This window comes from Cebus imitator, unplaced genomic scaffold (assembly GCF_001604975.1).
Source record: "Cebus imitator isolate Cc_AM_T3 unplaced genomic scaffold, Cebus_imitator-1.0 Scaffold80, whole genome shotgun sequence".
NCBI lineage: Eukaryota > Metazoa > Chordata > Mammalia > Primates > Cebidae > Cebus > Cebus imitator.
In genome coordinates, this window is record NW_016107395.1 from 6,392,693 (window position 1) to 6,412,335 (window position 19,643).

The following is a 19,643-nucleotide window of genomic DNA, read 5'->3' on the forward strand; positions in this document are numbered from 1 at the left end:
AAGAAATAGCTATTTAGAAGCTTTGGGGGAAGCGCAGCGGTTCTTCGTAGCCTTCCTGCGACTTTGTCTTTGGGAAACTGTCAGAGATGATGGGAACATGTAAGAATTATTGAAAAAGGTTACCGGCCAGTTGCACCCAACAGTCTTCTCTCTCCAAGTAGTTTTCCGAGAGAAAATTATTAGATATCAACGCCTGGTGACGTGAAATAGATCTTTCACTGTTCTGTAGTAAATCCCTCCCTACTCGCGCCCTTACATTAATGCGTTTTTTAAAAAACCTCCAGAGAGATATGGAGACTTGTCCTTGTAATTATCAAAACACCACAGCCTGTTGCACAAGCGTGCTTAAAAACAAAGGGCAGGAGACCAGCAATGAGAGGAACTGGAGAATATATAAAAACCTGACAAACTTTAGACTACTGGAAGATCATTTCGCGCTTTGGCTTCGGGTTAGTGAGCTTCAATTCTAGAGTTAAACTGAAAAGCAGACCTCGCGGGTCTGAAAGAGAAAAAGCCCGTCAGTCCGCGGAGTCAACTTTGTTTTACCTGTACGTTCCAACCAGACTGTCCGCAACAGCAAGAAGCGCCCCTTTCCTCCCACCCCACGTTTTTGGATATCTGAGGTCGGGGGAGACAGAGTAATGGTGTAGCAGTCAGGGAACAATTCCTCTGGGTTTAATCATCCCAGTCCCAATTCTTCTTCCCCTAGCGCACCCAGCGCAGCCAGTTCTGGAGGGAACTCACCCTCCCGAGCAGCCAAAGCGGGCCAGGCCCCGGGGATGTGCGCCCCGGCGTGAGACCAAACCAAGCTAAGCGGCCTGTTCCAAGTTCCCCCCTTTTCCTAGAGCCCGGGAGTGACCTCCTCAACAGGCAGACCTACCCACCAGCCACTCGCCACCGGCGGCAGAAAGTGGGCCCCGCGCGCAACGCGGCCAGCCGGACTGCGGGGACCCCAGGAGCTCAGGGCGGAGGAGCGGCGCGGCGGGAGGCGAGGGCGCAAGCGGCGCGGCCAGGAAGGAGCGCGGGAGGGGGCAGAAGGAAGAAGAGGAGGAGGAGGAGAGGGAGGCCAGAGCCAGAACAGCCCGGCAGCCCGAGCATCGGGGGTGAACGGCCTGAGCCCGGAGTAAGTTGCCTCGGGATCCCTAATCCTCTCCCGCGGGCTCGCCGAGCGGTCAGTGGCGCACGGCTGCGGCAAGGCTGAAATATGATAATCAGCACAGCTGCGCCGCGCGCCCCGCAGCCAATGGGCGCGGCGCTCGCCTGACGTCCCCGCACGTAGCGTCAGACCAATGGCGATGGAGCTGAGTTGGAGCAGAGAAGTTTGAGTAAGAGATAAGGAAGAGAGGTGCCCGAGCCGCGCCGAGTCCGCCGCCGCCGCAGCGCCTCCGCTCCGCCAACTCCGCCGGCTTAAATTGGACTCCCGAATCTGCGAGGGCGCGGCGCAGCCCGGCAGCGGCCTTTTCAGCTTTGGCAACCCCAGGGGCCACTATTTCCCACTTAGCCACAGCTCCAGCATCCTCTCTGTGGGCTGTTGACCAACTGTACAACCACCATTTCACTGTGGACATTACTCCCTCTTACAGATATGGGAGACATGGGAGATCCACCAAAAAGTAAGAAGCTGTTTTACCTTGTGGGGCTCGGTGTGCTGTTCCTGTGCGGGGGTCTCTCTCAGGCACTGGCTCAGGTGCCAAGGGCTCTTTAGAGTTGGAGTCATTGCCTGGAGAAAGAGAAAAGGTGGCTTTTTCTTGTTGCCGCCACGCCTGCATGCTTACTGTCGGTTCTGATCTTTGGGAAACTGATCGTACCTTGTGTTTGAATTCGCCTGTGCATCCTCTAAAACTCTAGCTTTCTGGTGCTGAGCGGTGGTGATTTCCTCGTGGGGAATCCTGAGCTCTCTGAGAAGGTTATATTATGTTGCAAAGGTCTGCCTGCACAGTCAATACCCAGAGATGTGAATTAGCATTAGACTTGCAAAAGAGAACGGGTGACAACTGTATTGATGTCTGCTCTTGCTAACAATATCCAGTCCTATGTGCTATTTAAGAGCGTGCTTCATGGAAAATATAGACATCCCTGCGTTCACTTAACGCTTCTAGTCAAAACCTTTTCTTTGACTTGACTTATCCATAATCTTTCCCAATGATTATAGCAAAGAGAAAGGAGGGGGAAAAAGGAAACACAAAATGAGCGGGTTTGATTGCGTGCTAGGCGTACAAATGCAGACTATTCAAATCTGCATTTTACATATATTCCACCTCCTTTTAAAAATGAGTCAAGGTTTTGATGGCACACTTCAATTACCATCGCAAAGTGCAATACTCTTAAAAAAAAAGGAAAGAAAAAAAAAAGAAACCTCCCAGAGTACGCCCTATAAGAGAACGACACTAAAAGTGTGTTTATCTCTGTAGGAAGTAAACGGTTAGTCAATCATGTATTTATTTTCATTTCAGAAAAACGTCTGATTTCCCTATGTGTTGGTTGCGGCAATCAAATTCACGATCAGTATATTCTGAGGGTTTCTCCGGATTTGGAATGGCATGCGGCATGTTTGAAATGTGCGGAGTGTAATCAGTATTTGGACGAGAGCTGTACATGCTTTGTTAGGGATGGGAAAACCTACTGTAAAAGAGACTATATCAGGTATGGCATTTATACTTCTTCCTTAATTTTGTGAGATTTCCCTGACTCTCCCAACTCCTTATGTATTATTTGGTGTGGCTTTGTCTTTTTGTGAAGTTTGCCTCAGTGGAGTCTAGCAAGCCAGAGTTACCCTGTAAGTGTGTTACAAAAATCAAGCTATGCTGTTCATTTCATTTTTTTTTTTTTTTTAGTTGAGAAAAACAAAAACCCTGAGCAGTGGTATTCATAATTCTGGGGTATTGAAGCTTGTTTAATTACTCTTGGAATTTTTGAAGCACAATTTATTTTCCTCTCTCACCCTTCCCCTTGCAAAACAAATTTTTAAAAAGGTGGAGAAGTTTGGGTTTTTAACTTTACAATACGGTCGATTTTTATTGTATAGTGCAGTGTTCTGTTTATTTGTTTTAGTCTTTTTTAAAACTAGTAACTTACAAATCCTTGGGTGGCATCAATGTAGGTGAAATAAAAGTTTGACTGAAGCATGTTTAGAGATGTACTTTGAAAGAGCAAGTACAGGTATTGCTCCTTTTATTTCTTGGGTAAAAACTTCTGAGAAAACTTTAAAACCAACCTACGTATTCCTTGCAAAAAACACCGGAAACTTAATCTTTTTAAATATTAACCCTTTGGTGACATCTGTCTTTTCTTTCTTATCTTATCTGAGCTGATGAATTAGACACAGCAGATCAAATTGCCCATCATCTGTCTACGAACAATTGGTATATTTAGATAATTGAACAGCTTCCTTTCTCACATTAAAATCTGGTAACTGATAAAATGAGTGAATTGTCCATATTGATAAGACTGAAACCACACAGGAACTTTCTGAGTTTGGTTTTGTTGTTTTGGAGGGTTTTTTTTTCCTCCTCCAATTTATTCTGCATCAGGCTTTATTAATCTGAAGTTTCCTCTGACTTATGTGTATATATCAGAAATTTTGTTTTCTGCCTTAGAAAGCGAGTAGTCTCTAAAGAAAATTGTATTCATTTTATTAACAAACAGAAGAGATATCACCGTGCTTATTATATTAAATAAAAGCAAAATGTCACGTTAAAAATGTCCAATGGCTATTAACAAGTAGTTAATTAGCTTTTGTAAGGCCCTTGGTTTCTGGGGCTTGAGAACTTTTATTAAAGTTTAATAAAGATTTAATATACAGTCACAGATTTCTCCTGCTCACTTAGTATCCAGCATTTTTTTTTCCTGTTTTTAAAAAATCATGACACTGAGGATATAATCTTGGTAGATAAAATTAACCTGGTGGGGGGAGGTTAATACTTTGGGGAGGGAGTGAAAGGAAGTAAGGGAAGTGGGGGTACAGGAAGGGGGAGGGATTTTCTAAATTGTTTGGTCACCAGCAAAGTCAAGCCTTCACCCTATGAAATGAAAGATCTCACATTGAGTAGGCGGAGGGAGGAAAAACTTTTGAATCCACCTTCTAACCTCTGATAAATGAGCATTTTCATTGTTTACTAGCTTGGTGTGTAAATGCAAGGTTCTAGAGAAGGAGAGCCCGCTTCAGGAGTATCTTTACTTCTATGGAAATAGTATTTTTGCTCAATTGCATACAGGCTTGCATGTGCCTAATTCAGGACCTAATCATTTTTACTTTCTCTCCACTCTCTCTCAACTCTCTCTGTTTCTCTCTCTCTCTCTCTCTTTCTCTCTCTCTGTGTGTCTGTGTGTGCTTTTGTGTGCATGTGTGTGTAAAATCTTGTAGTCGTAAAAGCAGAACAGACTGAACAGTTAGATTTCCACATCTCTCCTTGGGGAAGCAGGATGCGTCCTCCCATTATGTGGATCTTTTCCTCTCTCTTGCGTTATTTCTGTTTGTAGGAATGCCCTAGCTTCTGTTATTCCTGAAAGATGGAGAAGGGGCCAGGGCAGTGCAGCCTGGATGGAATCTGTAAAGACTGTCCCTTGGTAAGGAAAGGCCAGCAGTGAGAAAGACCTTAGAAGTGGGTCTTTGCATTTTTCAGGCTGATCTGGGTTTTCAAGCAAATTGGAATAGAGGTAGATGATTCAGCAACTTGAAAAAGACTGAGGAAAGAGATGCAGATTTTTTTAAAAATAATAATACAAGGAAGAATGGAGAGGAAATTTTCTGTTCACATTGCTGCCTGAAGAAAATCTTTAGTTGGAGAAAGACTGGAAAGTACTTGTACAAAAGGGAGATGTGGAAACCCTCAGAGGTTTCCTTTCGTTATTCTGCTTATTTGTGAGTGTTTGCGAATCGAGTGGGGTGGCAATCCCATTCCCTTACCTCCTTTTTTCTTGGAAGAAGGACTTTTTGTTGCAGTTTTAGACATTTCTAGAAGCAGAAATTGGGGGATAGAGAAGTGAAAGTGTAGGTGTCGGTGGCCACCAGAGTCTTTCTGGATTCCTGCCTGCCAAAATCTGCAAGATAACACTGGGACTGATTGCTAGGGCAGCAGCCCGAATTTGGAATCCATCACTACATTTTCTGTGGTACAAGCTAGGTGTTCTGAACTAAGAGGTATCGACTGAGACACAGAGGTTCATCGGGAAGGAAACGGGAGTAAAAGAAAGGGAGGAGGGAGGACGTGGTGGGGGAAGAGAGCTGGGGGAAGGCAGAGAGGCAGGGAGGAAGAGAGCGGGGTTTCATTTCTGTCCTTCTGTTCCCAGCTTCTGTTTGGAAATGCTGTTTTCTCGGGGCGTCTTGCCCGGGATCTTGGGTCAGGGAAGTGATCGCCTGAAGTGACCCCCTCTTCCTGTGCTTCTCTCCCGCTCTGGGCCGCCTCCCCCGCCCCTCCCCCGCACAGGTTGTATGGGATCAAATGCGCCAAGTGCAGCATCGGCTTCAGCAAGAACGACTTCGTGATGCGTGCCCGCTCCAAGGTGTATCACATCGAGTGTTTCCGCTGTGTGGCCTGCAGCCGCCAGCTCATCCCTGGGGACGAATTTGCGCTTCGGGAGGACGGTCTCTTCTGCCGAGCCGACCACGATGTGGTGGAGAGGGCCAGCCTGGGGACTGGCGACCCGCTCAGTCCCCTGCACCCGGCGCGGCCTCTGCAAATGGCAGGTACTCCTCTGCCCGGCCCGGGTAGGTAGGCGCCAGGTTAAACCAGCCGATGTGCCGGTGGCCACAACAACCCTGGTTAGCTATAGGGGTGGTCATAGTGGTGGCTTGAAGTTAAATGAAGTGTTCTGTACGCAATTTGCGCTGTGCTCTGCTCCTTTGCAGCAAGAGTCAATGTACTCACTATCTCCCTTGATTCTCCGAACACACCTACACGTCTGTGTGTCTCTATAAGGGTACACATAAATGTACACCACTTGTGTACACGTGTATACACACGCCCAAACATTACTTCCAGTTCGCTTTGCCCTCCAAATCTTGGCTTACTGAAAACGGGCTTCAGCTCCCAGCCAGGTATTCCCTTGCTGCCTAATTAAAGGGGCGGAGCCCCGGGTCCCTGGAGCTTCATCCTTTAACGCAATGAAGGAAGCTTAGGTGGCCTGAAGTCATTTCCCCTCCCAAATCCTTTTTTCTTGTAAGTTGCTTCACACTCAAAAAATTTTTAAATTTTTTTATCTTTTTGTGAGATATCAGGACTGAAAAGATACAGTTTTAAAAACTACTGGCCATTGCACAGAGCTGTAATTTAAAACCATCAGCAAGTTAATCTGCAGTAATTGCCTTTTAAAAGGAGCCTGCTTCTTTAAACCACTCATACTATGTGATTTGGTGAGAATTTCATCTCCAGGCCTGCAGTTGTAGCTCGAAATTGACCCCATAGGTGTTGGCCTGACCCTAGGGGGTTGCAGAAGGTGCAGGATTTGTATCATATAGATAAGAGGACCCTTTCCCAAGGAAGAGGAGTGGAAACACAGCAGGGTTTGCTAGGACCAAAGCCGTGGGTTAGAAAGTGGACAGTGTTTCCAAACCTGACTTCCTGTCATGACTTCCCCTTTGCAGTTTTAAAGTATCAATTCCCAGTAAACACTGAAGGTGAGGAGACTAGCTCTCCCTTACCCCTCTGCCTTCTGGCAGGTCTAAGAATTCTGTTCAAGGGGATTTGTGACTAGTTTGCGCCGGGGCAAAGCCAGGGGTTGTGCTCCTGTTCAGTGGAGCCTGCACTCTGCTTGTGGGGAAGCACAGAGGAAGCTGTAATACCGGGAGGGAGGCGCGGGACATCTCCCAGCCACCGTTTATCTGGAGTCTAGGCAGCTCAACAGACTTTTCTTTTCCATTGCTTGGGGTCAGTCCATCTCAGGAACATCCATGTATTACCTTAGATTTAATACTAAGAAAGAGCAGGGACTGGAGATACTGCAGAAAGAGCGAATTTCTTCAGCACCTTGACATGATTGTCCTCTCCGACTGAAGTTCAAGGCGTTCTGGCAGAGTTCTCGGCCTTCCCCTTGCAGAAGTCCCTGCTGGTGTAGTATTTATGGCTGTCACTAAAGTGCTCTGCGTTTCCTTCCCCGGTACACTCTGTGGCCTTGGCCTGGGAGAAAATTCTGAGCCTGGAGAGGGTGGTAATCAATGTAACTGGGGCCCAGTCTGGGTACAAGGAAAGGTGAGAAGGGAGGAAAAACAGTGCTGAAAAATGCCACCCCTGCTGCGAACGGGTGGGGGGGCGGACAGACTTTGAGACCCGTTCCCCTTGGCTAACACTTTGTTGACACGAGGAGGGGCGGTGCTGCGTTCTGGGCCGGGATTATTCAACATTGACCTCTGCAGATTAGAGAGGGAGATTTTATTCTCCCTTTCACCCTCTTCGCCTCTACCGCTGCCGCCCCCTGCTTTGTGTGCCGAGGCTGCAAACACTAGCCATTGTCCTGAAGTGTCTCGGGCCAGCGAGCCAGCCAGCGGGCGGTGGAACAAGTGAGCGGGCGGGCGGGCAGGCGGGCGGGCAGGCCAGCGGGCAAGTGACCCGGCGGGCGAGCAAGGGAAAGAGCGAGCAGACGTGCGACTGTGTGAGTGGGCAACTGGGCGGGTGGGTGGCGATCGGATGTGCGGGTGAGTGAGCAAGCGTGCAAGCGAGCAAGCGGGCTGGTGCTGAGCGGACGGGCGAGCTAGCGGGCGGAGAGCTACCGGGCGGCCCCCCAGCGCTCATGGCGCTCCTTGCTCCGCAGCGGAGCCCATCTCCGCCAGGCAGCCGGCCCTGCGACCCCACGTCCACAAGCAGCCGGAGAAGACCACCCGCGTGCGGACTGTGCTGAACGAGAAGCAGCTGCACACCTTGCGGACCTGCTACGCCGCCAACCCGCGGCCTGATGCGCTCATGAAGGAGCAACTAGTAGAGATGACGGGCCTCAGTCCCCGTGTGATCCGGGTCTGGTTTCAAAACAAGCGGTGCAAGGACAAGAAGCGAAGCATCATGATGAAGCAACTCCAGCAGCAGCAGCCCAATGACAAAACTGTAAGTGGCTCTGGGGCCGGGCAGAGAACCGTGAGGGGGAAGGAGACGTGGCGTGCGAGGTGCGTTCCTGGTACCCAGTCTGACCGGTGTGCGGTTTTCGATCCTGCTCCTGGGCTAGAGTTTGGCCAGGGCTGCCCCTCATCCCCACCCCCACCCCTGCCCCGGGGGAGAGGCTACCCGGTTCCGGCAGGTAGCCGAGGGAGGGCGGGGCAGCTCGGAGGCTTCTTGCGCCAGGGTAGCTAGCGGCAGCCTGGTCCCAACCTCGTGGATGGGCTTGTGCCCTAACACCTCGCCTGCACCCCTGAACCCGAGAAACGCCATCCTGCCTTTTGAGGGCAGGCGGCAACAAGGGTTAGCCTGGGTTTTGCCAACATTCAGATCGTCGGTTCCTCACTTACATAAGAGGGAGGGATAACACCTTGGTTCCTGCCTAGATCCAGGAGTTCCGTGGTCAGATCACCCTGTAAGCTCCCAGGGCGCACCACACTTCTGAGCAAGGCCGGCCGCTGCGTCTTCAGGCCGGCCAGAGAGGTCCCCCAAGGTGACCCACATGCCCAGGGCACCCTCTGCTCCAGGTGAAGCACAGGCCTCCACAGAAGCATCAGGCCCCTCGCAGCACTATCCACTGTTATCATGGTCCCACGGAAGCACCCACTCTGCAGGCCTCCTGGTGACATTAAGCTAGAGTTTCTTTTCTTTCTTATTTTTTTCTTTTCCTTTTTACTGCTTCGGCCCTATTTTTAAATGCCATAAAACCTGCTGTCATTAAACTGGGCCAAGGCTGGCCAAGACTGGGCCAGGGCACTTTCTGAGTTGGTTAGTGTATAATAATAGCACAATAGGAGCCAGACCTAAATGCTTTCGGGGGATGGGGGGGGGTGCTGGCTCCTCCTTGAGAAGAACTGCTTGGAAAAAAATCTGCAGCTAACTGAAACTGCCTAGAGAACTACCATGTCTAGAGGCTGAAGGGAAGCCCAGCTTGCCTCAGCTTTCTAGTTCTGGGAAGCTATGGCCTGGGAAGGCAGATGGGAGGAATTGGGCTGAGCTGTGAAGGTAAGGGGGAAGAAGAAAATCATAGTAGAATTTGGTTTAATCAGGTCCATGCATACCTAATAGTCCAGCCCACAGAGGCAGAAAAACAAAACACAATAAAACAAAACTGAATTATAGCTAATATTCGTAGGTACAGTAGATTAACTGAATCAATAAAGGCCACTGTATAGATAAGATAATACCAGGGTATATTTGCTTAGCCTGTGCAGACAATGGAGGGAGGGAATTTGCTCATTAACATCTTGGGATTGGTGTGGGGGGGCACCTATTTACAGAATATCCAGGGGATGACAGGAACTCCCATGGTGGCTGCCAGTCCAGAGAGGCACGACGGTGGCTTACAGGCTAACCCAGTGGAAGTACAAAGTTACCAGCCTCCTTGGAAAGTACTGAGTGACTTCGCCTTGCAGAGTGACATAGATCAGCCTGCTTTTCAGCAACTGGTAAGTGTCAACTCCCAGATGGAAGAGGCTAAATTCCCATCAGGGGATTCTGGTTTAACTGTCACACACTGAAAGATTCTATGGGGAGGGTGTCTTCTTCCCCTCAGGGCTGGGGAGAAACCAAGGAGGCGGGCAATAAAGAGAAGGGAGACAAATGCAAGGAAAACGAACCTCTTGTGTATCTTTTTTCCTTTTTTTAATGAAGCTGCAAAATTTGACCATATAGGTTAAATTTTCCATTAATCAGACCTCCTTTGAAGGATTAATTTCAAGATACCTAACTAGGTAGCATGTGCTGGAAGATGTACAGTGTTCGAGAATCATACATCTTAGATTTTTAGAATTGTCAAGGACTTTGGGAGATCATCTTCGCATTTCAATCAGCAATTAGTAAGTTTACTCCTTCCTGAGCATCTAGAGAATAGGATGTATAAGAAGCCTGATCAAGGTGATTATAGTACATCATCAGTGCTATAATATATAATCAGTGTTGTTTCCATAAACAGTAGGCACATGTCTGGGTGCAGTTTTCAAACATATCAATAAAGATTATTCAAATAAATATGTTTGTTACTGTATCCCTTGCTTGGGACATCTTCATTCAGAATGTAGGACGGCTCAAATGTTTTCAAGTGTATGGGTTCAAGTGTCACAGAGTCACACACTGTGTACCATGTTTAGCAAAAGGGACATGAGCTCTACCAATCAGAGGTAAAGTGTTTAGTCTGTGAAAATGTGTGTAGCATTAAGATGTTTTCCACATCCAGTGAAGAGCAAATTAATTCACCTTTTGTCTACAAAAGGCTTAAGGGGTCAAGATAAATAAGAACAATAAATATGTGTCCTTTGTCATAAGCTATATTTATACGTATGATTTTTTTCTTAAAGAGTAATCCGCCATGTAGAGTCCTGTTTTATAAAATGTAAAGATCTATCCTGAAACCTTGTTCGAACTTTTTTTTTTTTTTTTTTTTGGAAATGAAGCTTTAGTTAGAGGTGAGCTCTTTACCCATATTTACCTAGAGGGCATTTGCTTTCTCAGTGTCAACATTAGGTAATTGGCCAGAGGCAAGTAGTTATAAAGGGGCTTGGCCCCAGGCTGGTGTTTGCAAATGCTAACTGGGTGCAGAGGCTAGATGTGCCTTAATCTCATATTGAAAAAGTTTGCTGTAGAAAGAAAAGTGGGCTCTGGAACTAGAAAAAAAAATAACTTGTTTTAAGGTCATTAATCTGTTGAGTTCTTTGAGCAAAACCTAAATCACAGAAGGAAGGTATCATGGGGAGGGTTCAGGGCAGCCGAGTGTTTGCACTTTCTGAAACTTTAGTGTCTGATGAGAGCAGTGGAGAGGAAGCAGAGGCAGGGGTGGGCATGGTTAGAGAAGGTTTCCAACAGCAGTACAGTGCTTTTAGGGCTAAAAGAAGGAGCCAGATATTTAAGAAGGAGTCAGATATTAGGGTTAAAAGGAGTCAGAATGGGATGATGTCATAATATATGGGTCTCATTTTGGAAGGAAGAGCCCGATTTAAAGAGAGAGAGAGAAAAAGGCCAAGAGGCAGCAGGACCAACAAGGAAGAATGCCCAAGCAACGAGCCTGCTGAGGAGTTAATCGTTGTTCTGTGGAGCCTCCTCTCACTCTCCCATGGAAGGATCTGAGCCTGTTATGGATTTTCCAACTGAAGAAAAGAGTCTTTGATGCCTAGAGACTGACAGCTTGCCTACTCCCAGGGCAACTTGTAGCCAACAGGATAATTTTATTTTGAGCATGCATAGTAGAGTTGTGATGCCATTTTATGGTGGGAAACACATTTGTTCTTAAATAATTTAATGCAACATAATGTTGGGACTTCAGTTTCGGTTAAAACAGATCTTTTGGAAGATGGGAACATGAGAGGATGTCTTCTCAAGTTATTCTCCTCCAGGCTTTCTCTAAGCCTGTTAAAATTAAGTTATCTATGTGGGTATCTTTACCTACGTATATATCTACACAAACATTTCCACCTACACAATATGATGAGTTCATCGTCTTTTTATGAATACTGTTACAGTGTCCTTTATTTCTCAACCTTCTATGCAGGTCAATTTTTCAGAAGGAGGACCGGGCTCTAATTCCACTGGCAGTGAAGTAGCATCAATGTCCTCTCAACTTCCAGATACACCTAACAGCATGGTAGCCAGTCCTATTGAGGCATGAGGAACATTCATTCTGTATTTTTTTTCCCTGTTGGAAAAAGTGGGAAATTATAATCTTGAACTCCAAAACAAAAGTATTTAACGACCCAGTCAATGAAAACTGAATCAAGAAATGAATGCTCCATGAAATGCACGAAGTCTGTTTTAATGACAAGGTGATATGGTAGCAACACTGTGAAGACAATCATGGGATTTTACTAGAATTAAACAGCAAACAAAGCGCAAAACCCAATATATGCTATTCAATGATCTTAGAAGTGCTGAAAAAAAAGACGTTTTTAAAACGTAGAGGATTTATATTCAAGGATCTCAAAAAAAGCATTTTCATTTCACTGCACATCTAGAGAAACACAAAAATAGAAAATTTTCTAGTCCATCCTAATCTGAATGGTGCTGTTTCTATATTGGTCATTGCCTTGCCAAACAGGAGCTCCAGCAAAAGAGCAGGAAGAGAGACTGGCCTCCTTGGCTGAGAGTCCTTTCAGGAAGGTGGAACTGCACTGGTTTTCGATGTTTTAAGTTGACTTTACCAAGGGGTAACTTGAAATCCTGGGTCTCTTGGCCTGTCCTGTAGCTGGTTTATTTTTTACTTTGCCTCCTCTCCCCTTTTTTTGAGATCCATCCTCTATCAAGAAGTCTGAAATGACTTTAAAGGTTTTTGAATTGAGATTTAAAAACCAACTTATACCGCATTGCAACAAGGTTACCTCTATTTTGCCACAAGCGTCTCGGGATTGTGTTTGACTCGTGTCTGTCCAAGAACTTTTCCCCCAAAGATGTGTATAGTTATTGGTTAACATGACTGTTTTCTCTCTTTCTGGAAATAAAAAGGAAAAAAAAGGAAACTTTTTTTGTTTGCTCTTGCATTGCAAAAATTATAAAGTAATTTATTATTTAATTACTATTATTTAATCAGAAGACTTGCCACTTTTCATGTCATTTGACATTTTTTTGTTTGCTGAAGTAAAAAAAAAGCTAAAGGTTGTACGGTGATCTTTGAATTATATGTCTAATTCTATGTGTTTTGTCTTTTTTCTTAAATATTATGTGAAATCAAAGCGCCATATGTAGAATTATATCTTCAGGACTATTTCACTAATAAACATTTGGCATAGATAAATAAATAAACACAATGATCCAGGTCGCTGTTTTGTGTTTACAAACAAGCTATTCAAATGTTTGAAACTACGGATTGCATGTGAATTGGGATAAGCTGACAAACAGTAGGAGTGATATTGTAATTGCAAGTAGTTAAGGTCGAGTTTGCAAGTTTGGGTTTCAATAGTTGGATCAAGGTTGGTTGGAAGCCCTTAGCTCTCAGCTAGGATAATGCTACTGGTTTTGTGAAAATGAGATGCTGTTCTCTGTCCTGCCCAACTCTCTTTCCTTCCCTCAGTCTCTTTCTGGCGGTTCCCCATCCATTCACCCACCCCAAATAGGAAGAGGGTTTTGCTGAAAATGGTTTTTGATTCAGAGTCAGTATTTTATTTTCTTAGAATAAGTGATTTATACCAAAGTCTCCTGCTTGGGATTGTTGGAATGACCCGTATGTCAAAAATATAAGCTCTTGGTAAAAGAGAGGCTTTCTGCCTAGCCAGTGAGGGATGACCATCATTTACCAGTGGCGGCTGTCAGCCGATTGAGAAATGCGGCTCTATTTGTGTAGAAGGAACAGGCCTAGAGAAAGAGTATGCTCTGCATTTCCCAGACTAGTCAGTGTTTGCATTTTCTTGCCTCTTCTCCCCTCTCCCATCTCTTCTTCATCCTTTCCCCAAGTCCAATTTCAAACATCTTGGGAAGGATGACTGGCTATGGGGAGAAACACGCCATGTGTTCTGTTGGGAAACCGCCTTTTATGGGATGGGGTAGCGAGCCGCGCGCTTTGCTGGACCCATCGGCAATCAGAGTTAGGAGCATGCTCTCTGGGACAGACTATTCCCCCGCTGGCATTTAGCACTAGTTAAAGTGCGAGAGCCAGAGCCCCAGAAAAGATAAATGGCACTGCTCGAAATCAGAAGTCTCGGTGCTTCTTCGTTTGCTGGCGTAGAGAGGATTTGGGGCTCCACCCTGTTCCCTCTCCTCCCTTCACCCCCCACCCCAGGATGATGCTTTCACTCTGGAAACTGGATTCATTTGTATGCCCGAGTGTAATGCCGTTTTCAGTACCTGACGATTCTTAATAAATATGAAAGCTAAATTACCCTAACTGTGTGTCTCGTGGCGTACCCCCTTCGGGTTTGATAGAGTGAGGTGGGGGCCGAGCCCCTCAGCTCTCAAGTCGCTTTCACCCTCTCCAAACCTGCGCAAGTCTGGAAGCCAGCCTCAATTACGCTTTTGTTTGGCTTGGTTCTACATAACGGGTTAATTACAGGCTCTAACGTGGGGGCAGAGAGAAAACAAACTTTGCATTGAAAATGTTACAGTGCATTAGACATGCCCGTTGATTACTTTGATTGTTGTGTCTAATTCTTGACAGAGGGGTAATAATTTGGCCGGGATAATAATGGCTTGCAGTCTTCTGCTGAGAAAAACAGGAGTTACGTCTTATCTCACACGGATCTTCTCTGGGAAAGGTTCTTTTTTTCTTTCTTTTTACTCAGGTCTCCGTCCTCTAATCTCTTGCCAAGAGACTTTACTCTTTTAGCTTCCCATTCACTATTTCTATTGGTCTCTTTTTTCCTTTTTCCTCACCATCACGGCAGAAATGGCAACAAATATGCATGTGTAAGGGTGGCAGGCTCAACGTGAATATTGGTGTCCTGCCTGCAAAGTTAATCAGAGTCTAAGCCTTCCTTACTTGGAAAACACTGGACCCCCTTCCCCAGCCATAGCCTCTGGTGGTCTCGAAAATGTTAGGAACTGGAGCTGGAAAACACTTTATTTAGGGTTTGAATGCAATAGAAAGACTTAAGTGAGGCACTCATCTTTGTGAAGCTTTTTCCTCCTCGAATTGATTTGTAAGATTAAGAATATGTTTGCATACTTGGGTGTGGGGCAGTGATGTTTTGCATATATAGATGTCAGCCTGTTCTGAAGTCGACCGCTTGAATTTAAGCACAATAATTTAGGGAGGGGCTGATGAATGATTTGGTTTCACTTGCTAGATTCAAGATATTTGTTTCCTGATGGCTGAGAATGGATTGATGGGTCAATAGATTCTAGTTCTTTTATTATTTACATGAAGATGTGTCTTCCCCTCTAGACTCCTCAGCCTGCACTCTAAAATGTGTAGCTGAAATGTCTTTTTGTTTGCAAATCATCTCTTGCATACTCCTCTTCTCTGTACACCTCTGGAGACTGAGTTTTGAGCTCTGCTTTTATAATGAAATTCTTCCTGTTGGTTATTATCTTTGATCGTCCCTCCCTTATTACTCTGAATTCCTCCTTCTGGACATTATGAGAAATGAGACTCTCATTTCCTCCAGCTTCTGCAAGTTAAAATGTAATGCAACTAAAACCATCTAGTATGCTCCCCTTAAATCAGAAAATTCTTATCAATATCTGTAGTCTTAAAGACAGGATTTTCCCCCTATTATTTCAGCACAATACTATTTTCCATTTCAGCCTATTTTCCTTCTATTCCATTCATCAAATGAACTTGGCTTTTCTTACAATCAAAAAAGTTCTTTTCTAAGTTAGAATCGTGTTTGGACATTATTTTTATTCTCCATTGAAACAAGGTTTCTGGTTATTTGCAATTCTGTGTGGGTATGTGTACCCACTTGCCCAGTGACAACCTTCTTGGAGTTCAAGATTAAATAGATGATTTTGTGATGCTTGGCTGCTATTCACCCTGATCAACTTGTTGAACTCATAATGTTGACCTCTTTTCTGGTGTATCTCATCTTTTTGATACTAGCTAAAAAGACATTGTGCTTTCAGGTTACCTTGGAAGGACTTTGTATTTCCCTAGCACCTTGAATTTTAAGCCACAAGATCGATCTCGTGAAATATAACTGTTGTAAATCCCATGTGGCTTTACTTAGCCTTTTCTTTTTTCTTTAAAAAAGAAGAAGAAGAAGTTAAAAAGGTTAAAATCAATCTCAGTTCAAACCCTCAGAAGAGCTAAGTTTGCGTGGCACCCAGCCGCTTTGGCTTTCTAATCTCATTCCTAATATGAGTGAACTGTCTAAGCAGAAATTACTTATTTTCTTATTTGTAAAGTTCAGTTTAGTCAACTTTTGTAAATCAGATTTATCATCCAAATGATGCCTGAGTTCTGTTTCTCTGGGAATATTTACTTCCTTTTTGCTAATCAACAATTAAAGATTTACATTGCAACAGGGCAAAATGTTTCTCTTGGGGGGCGGGAGAAGAAATAGGAGGGGACAATTTTTGTGTATTTATTTAAAGTGTTCTCTTAAGAAATGGCCCCACATCTTGAATTCTCAATAACTGTTTAAAATAAAAAGTAACTTGTACAGCGTGAGTTGGTATTTTTAAAGTAAAATGCAAGTAGTTAATTCAAGGCTCTGGCAGCCGATTTTGTTTACTGATCTTTTCTGATTGTTGTTTTCTTGATAATGGAGCGAGCCACCGAATGGCTGTTTGAGCCTAGGCGCCACAAACATAAACTTCACAGCTTACAATGTCCCAAGCCGTGATGGAGGATCTCTCCACACCTCCCAGAGACTTCTGAAGTGTAGACAGAGAAGTTGGTTCACAGGGAGCAAAGGAGGGGGAGGGGCGGTAGGGAAGGCTGCTGAGTGTTTGCTGTGAGCATTGTTACTATCACGTCCTTTAATTTTTATGGTGCTTAAGCTGTTGCCTCCAAGAAGCCAGTTTCTGTGTTTTGAGGAAGCCAGTCTCTTCTCGGAACTGTACTTAAGACTCCTTGGTTCTAATTTGTAAAAATTTATTTTGCAAATCTTTCTGCTTAATTATCTCTCTGCAATAGTGCTCAGCATTGATAAGCAAAAGGTTCTAAAAACAAAATTATATATATGTATGTGTGGGTACATTCATACATATATACATATAATATACACATACATATATATAATTTTCTTTATATCATTTATATGTGTATGAATACACACACACACACACACACACACACACACACACACAGCCCCCAAAGGAAACCACCTGGATTTGGAAGAAAGATGTGGGGTAAGACTGCTTTTCTCCAGATGGGAAGGAAAGACAAATTGACCCTCCCTTTCTGAAGCCATGTGCAAGATTCTGCTTAGCCTTAGAACTGCTTATTCCTTGCCTGGAATCCTCTTTCCATTCCATTGATCAAAAGTTAGTGTTCATTTTGAAGTGATGCTATTTGAAGATTTGATCGAGTTAGCTACTTAATTTTGCGGGTCGTCCCAGTGGTTCTACCCCCGGGTTCACCGCCCACGCACAGCCGGCAGGGCAGCGCCTGTGTGGACTCAGGTTAGGGGTGGGACGCGCCTGGAATGGGGGACCCGGACACCGGTCTAACCAGCCCCGCCACTCCCGCGGGCAAGTCAGCCCTTGATCCCTTAAGGAAGGGACAATCGTCGTGGTCCGAGAGAGGAAAATAAGGGTATTTCTGGGCCCATCTCTTTCAGGAGTCGGTCAGGTTGGCAGATCTGGAGGACTAATCCAAACAAGGCGCTTGACTTGTGAGGTCGCGAGTCTAGACAGAGCTGGTGGCTCGGCGGCTCCTTATCTTTTCCTGGAATCAGCCGAAGAGGCGCTCCCCGGCCCACTCCGCTGGGCTCGCCCGGGTCCGGAGCCTCCGCTCGACGCAGACGGCACAACAAACACAGCACCTGAGGCTTTTCAGCTCGCTTTATTGTTTAATGGAGAATGCTGCATAACATTCATTTGTCTTCTTGGTTTCGCGACCTGGCGGCTTTGCAGCCACAGACGCTGGGTGTGGGTGTGCGCCAGCGCCCGGCTGTTTGGGTCCCGACGATGAGCAGTGGCGGGCGCTCCACTCCAGCACTGCGCGTGTAAGCGCGCCTGGCTCCGCTGTCCCTGCGCCCTCGGGTCCTTGGAGAGGGCCTTAGGGATACCCAACTGCAGCCCCTTTCATGCTTCCAAAGCCCGGAGGCGGAAAGGTGGAGGAACAGTGGGAGAAAGCGTAGGCGAGGGGTCTTTGGCTAATCCGGTATCTCCTCTTGCTGCCTGGAAATGACAGTTTTGCCCCAATGCCATTTATGGTTGGCAGGGTCAGCGGGCTCTGACTCAAGGGCAGTCAATAAAAACATTTAGTTCAATAATAAGCTCTTTATTTTTTCCCGAATGTACTGAGAAGGGTGTGTCACCGCCTTGGACAAGGTGTCCCTGCGTAGCCGATCACCCTTTTCCCCATGAGTACAAACACATAGCGTGACTTTCCAGTGTTTTCGTGACCACTTCACAGGGCATATCATGGAAGCCTTGGTCCTTCCTAACCGCCTGCCACCACAGACAGACTGAGAGTGTTAGCCACTTGGGAGCAAGGGAACTACTGGGACAGATTTTGCAAAGCGTCTTTTTGGAGGAGCAAATAGCTGGGCTTGGAGATTTATAGTCAAGGATTTTGTGGCTCGAATTCCAAATTAATTGAGATTAAGTTGTTTATCATTTTGGCCTTCCCCATGGGATTTGTTTTTTCTTGTTTCAAGAAAAAGGGGTTTCTAGTTACATCTTAGAACTCACCCTTCTAGTCTGCAAGTTGTGTGTGTGTGTGTGTGTGTGTGTGTGTGTGTGTGTGTGTGAGACAGAGAGAGAGAGAGCGAGAGATTGGCATAGTATAGGTAATACTGCCTCTGTCTGAAAACTAACCATAGATGTAGGTGACAGTAATTTCGTTATGTGCTTAACATGGTGTTAATAGAAACACCACATCTCCCAGCTTTGGTGACACGGAAAATCCATACCTTCATGCTTTTCCCTGCCTGTTTTCTGTGTCACAGCTGTGTGTCACCAAGAAAAGAAAAAAAAGAAAAAGAAAAACAAGGCAAAATACAAGTTTTGTGAAATTGAAAAATATCTGTAGGGAGATTATTTTTTATTATTATTTCTTTCTCCAGGAAACAATCCTTAACAATAACTCAGGCACAGACTTTTCTTTTTCTCATGGGTAAAGGTTACTGTTTATTTTGAGCTGTCACAAATACAATGTGTTGTTTGAAACTTGTTAAAGTTAGCAGGTATGTAGAGATAATACTAGACAGGCCACTGAATATGATAAAGTAAAATATGGTGGGAATTAGCTTTTAAGGGCAATGAAAGATTTTACTTTTTTCTAATAGTTTTTTAATTAATATTTTCTCAAAAAGTATTATCTATTTTCTCAGAGTTCTGTAATAAAAAACAGTAAACTTGTTCAATGCACAGTAAAGATAAGGTTTGCAAAATCTTACTTGTGCAGGTTCTATTCTGTGGTTATTTTGCTAATTTTAGTTACTCATATTTTCAATAAGATTTAAATAAGTTTCCCTCCATAAAAACAAAAATTGCCTACACCTAGGTAAAGACATGTTTTGTCTTAAAATTTTCAATTGTTATTTATTAGAACAACTATTAATTTGGTTTTTAAAGTATAAACAGGAGGTTTACTTTACAAATAGGTTTAACCAAAAATTCTATATCTGATTGTTGGATTAGGAGAAAATAGAAAAAAAAAAGAATTAGATTTTTAAAAAGAATATATACTTTGAAACAGTGTATTTTGAGTATGTAAAGTATTAAAAATCTAATAGTAAACTCTAAAAGTATAACTGCTGGTTATTTAAATTTTTATTTCAGTAGTCCAAAAATTTTTGTTATGGGAGATCAGTTCTCAAAAAGAAATAGTTGAAATAAAAATAGACTGGCAACCTAAAAAACAGTGTTTCATTTACAAAACAAAATGAGTGATTTTTTTAAAAAAACACAGTAATGTACTTTCACAAACATGGAATGGCTGATATCTAAAATGATTACATGTGGAAAATATGGATTAGCAGTTTCCAAAGA

At 44.6% G+C, this 19,643-nt stretch overlaps 1 protein-coding gene across 1 annotated transcript; it reads left to right on the top strand.

Moving 5' to 3' along the window:
* Window positions 1–1,042: 1,042 nt before the first annotated feature.
* Window positions 1,043–16,004, top strand: ISL1 (ISL LIM homeobox 1). The gene is made up of 6 exons (XM_017533194.2): window positions 1,043–1,613; window positions 2,454–2,643; window positions 5,427–5,686; window positions 7,747–8,033; window positions 9,362–9,529; window positions 11,605–16,004. Exons 1-6 carry the CDS (start codon window positions 1,586–1,588, stop codon window positions 11,719–11,721), a joined length of 1,050 nt encoding a protein of 349 aa, XP_017388683.1. The 5' UTR covers window positions 1,043–1,585; the 3' UTR covers window positions 11,722–16,004.
* The last annotated feature ends 3,639 nt before the right edge of the window (window positions 16,005–19,643 follow it).

Excerpts from the sequence above, each read along its gene's own strand:
- ISL1 (XM_017533194.2), top strand. The coding sequence starts at position 1,586 with ATGGGAGACATGGGAGATCCACCAAAAA. Across the intron at positions 1,614-2,453 it reads CATGGGAGATCCACCAAAAA|AAAAACGTCTGATTTCCCTA; the intron begins GTAAGAAGCTGT and ends TTTTCATTTCAG. Across the intron at positions 5,687-7,746 it reads GCGGCCTCTGCAAATGGCAG|CGGAGCCCATCTCCGCCAGG; the intron begins GTACTCCTCTGC and ends CTTGCTCCGCAG.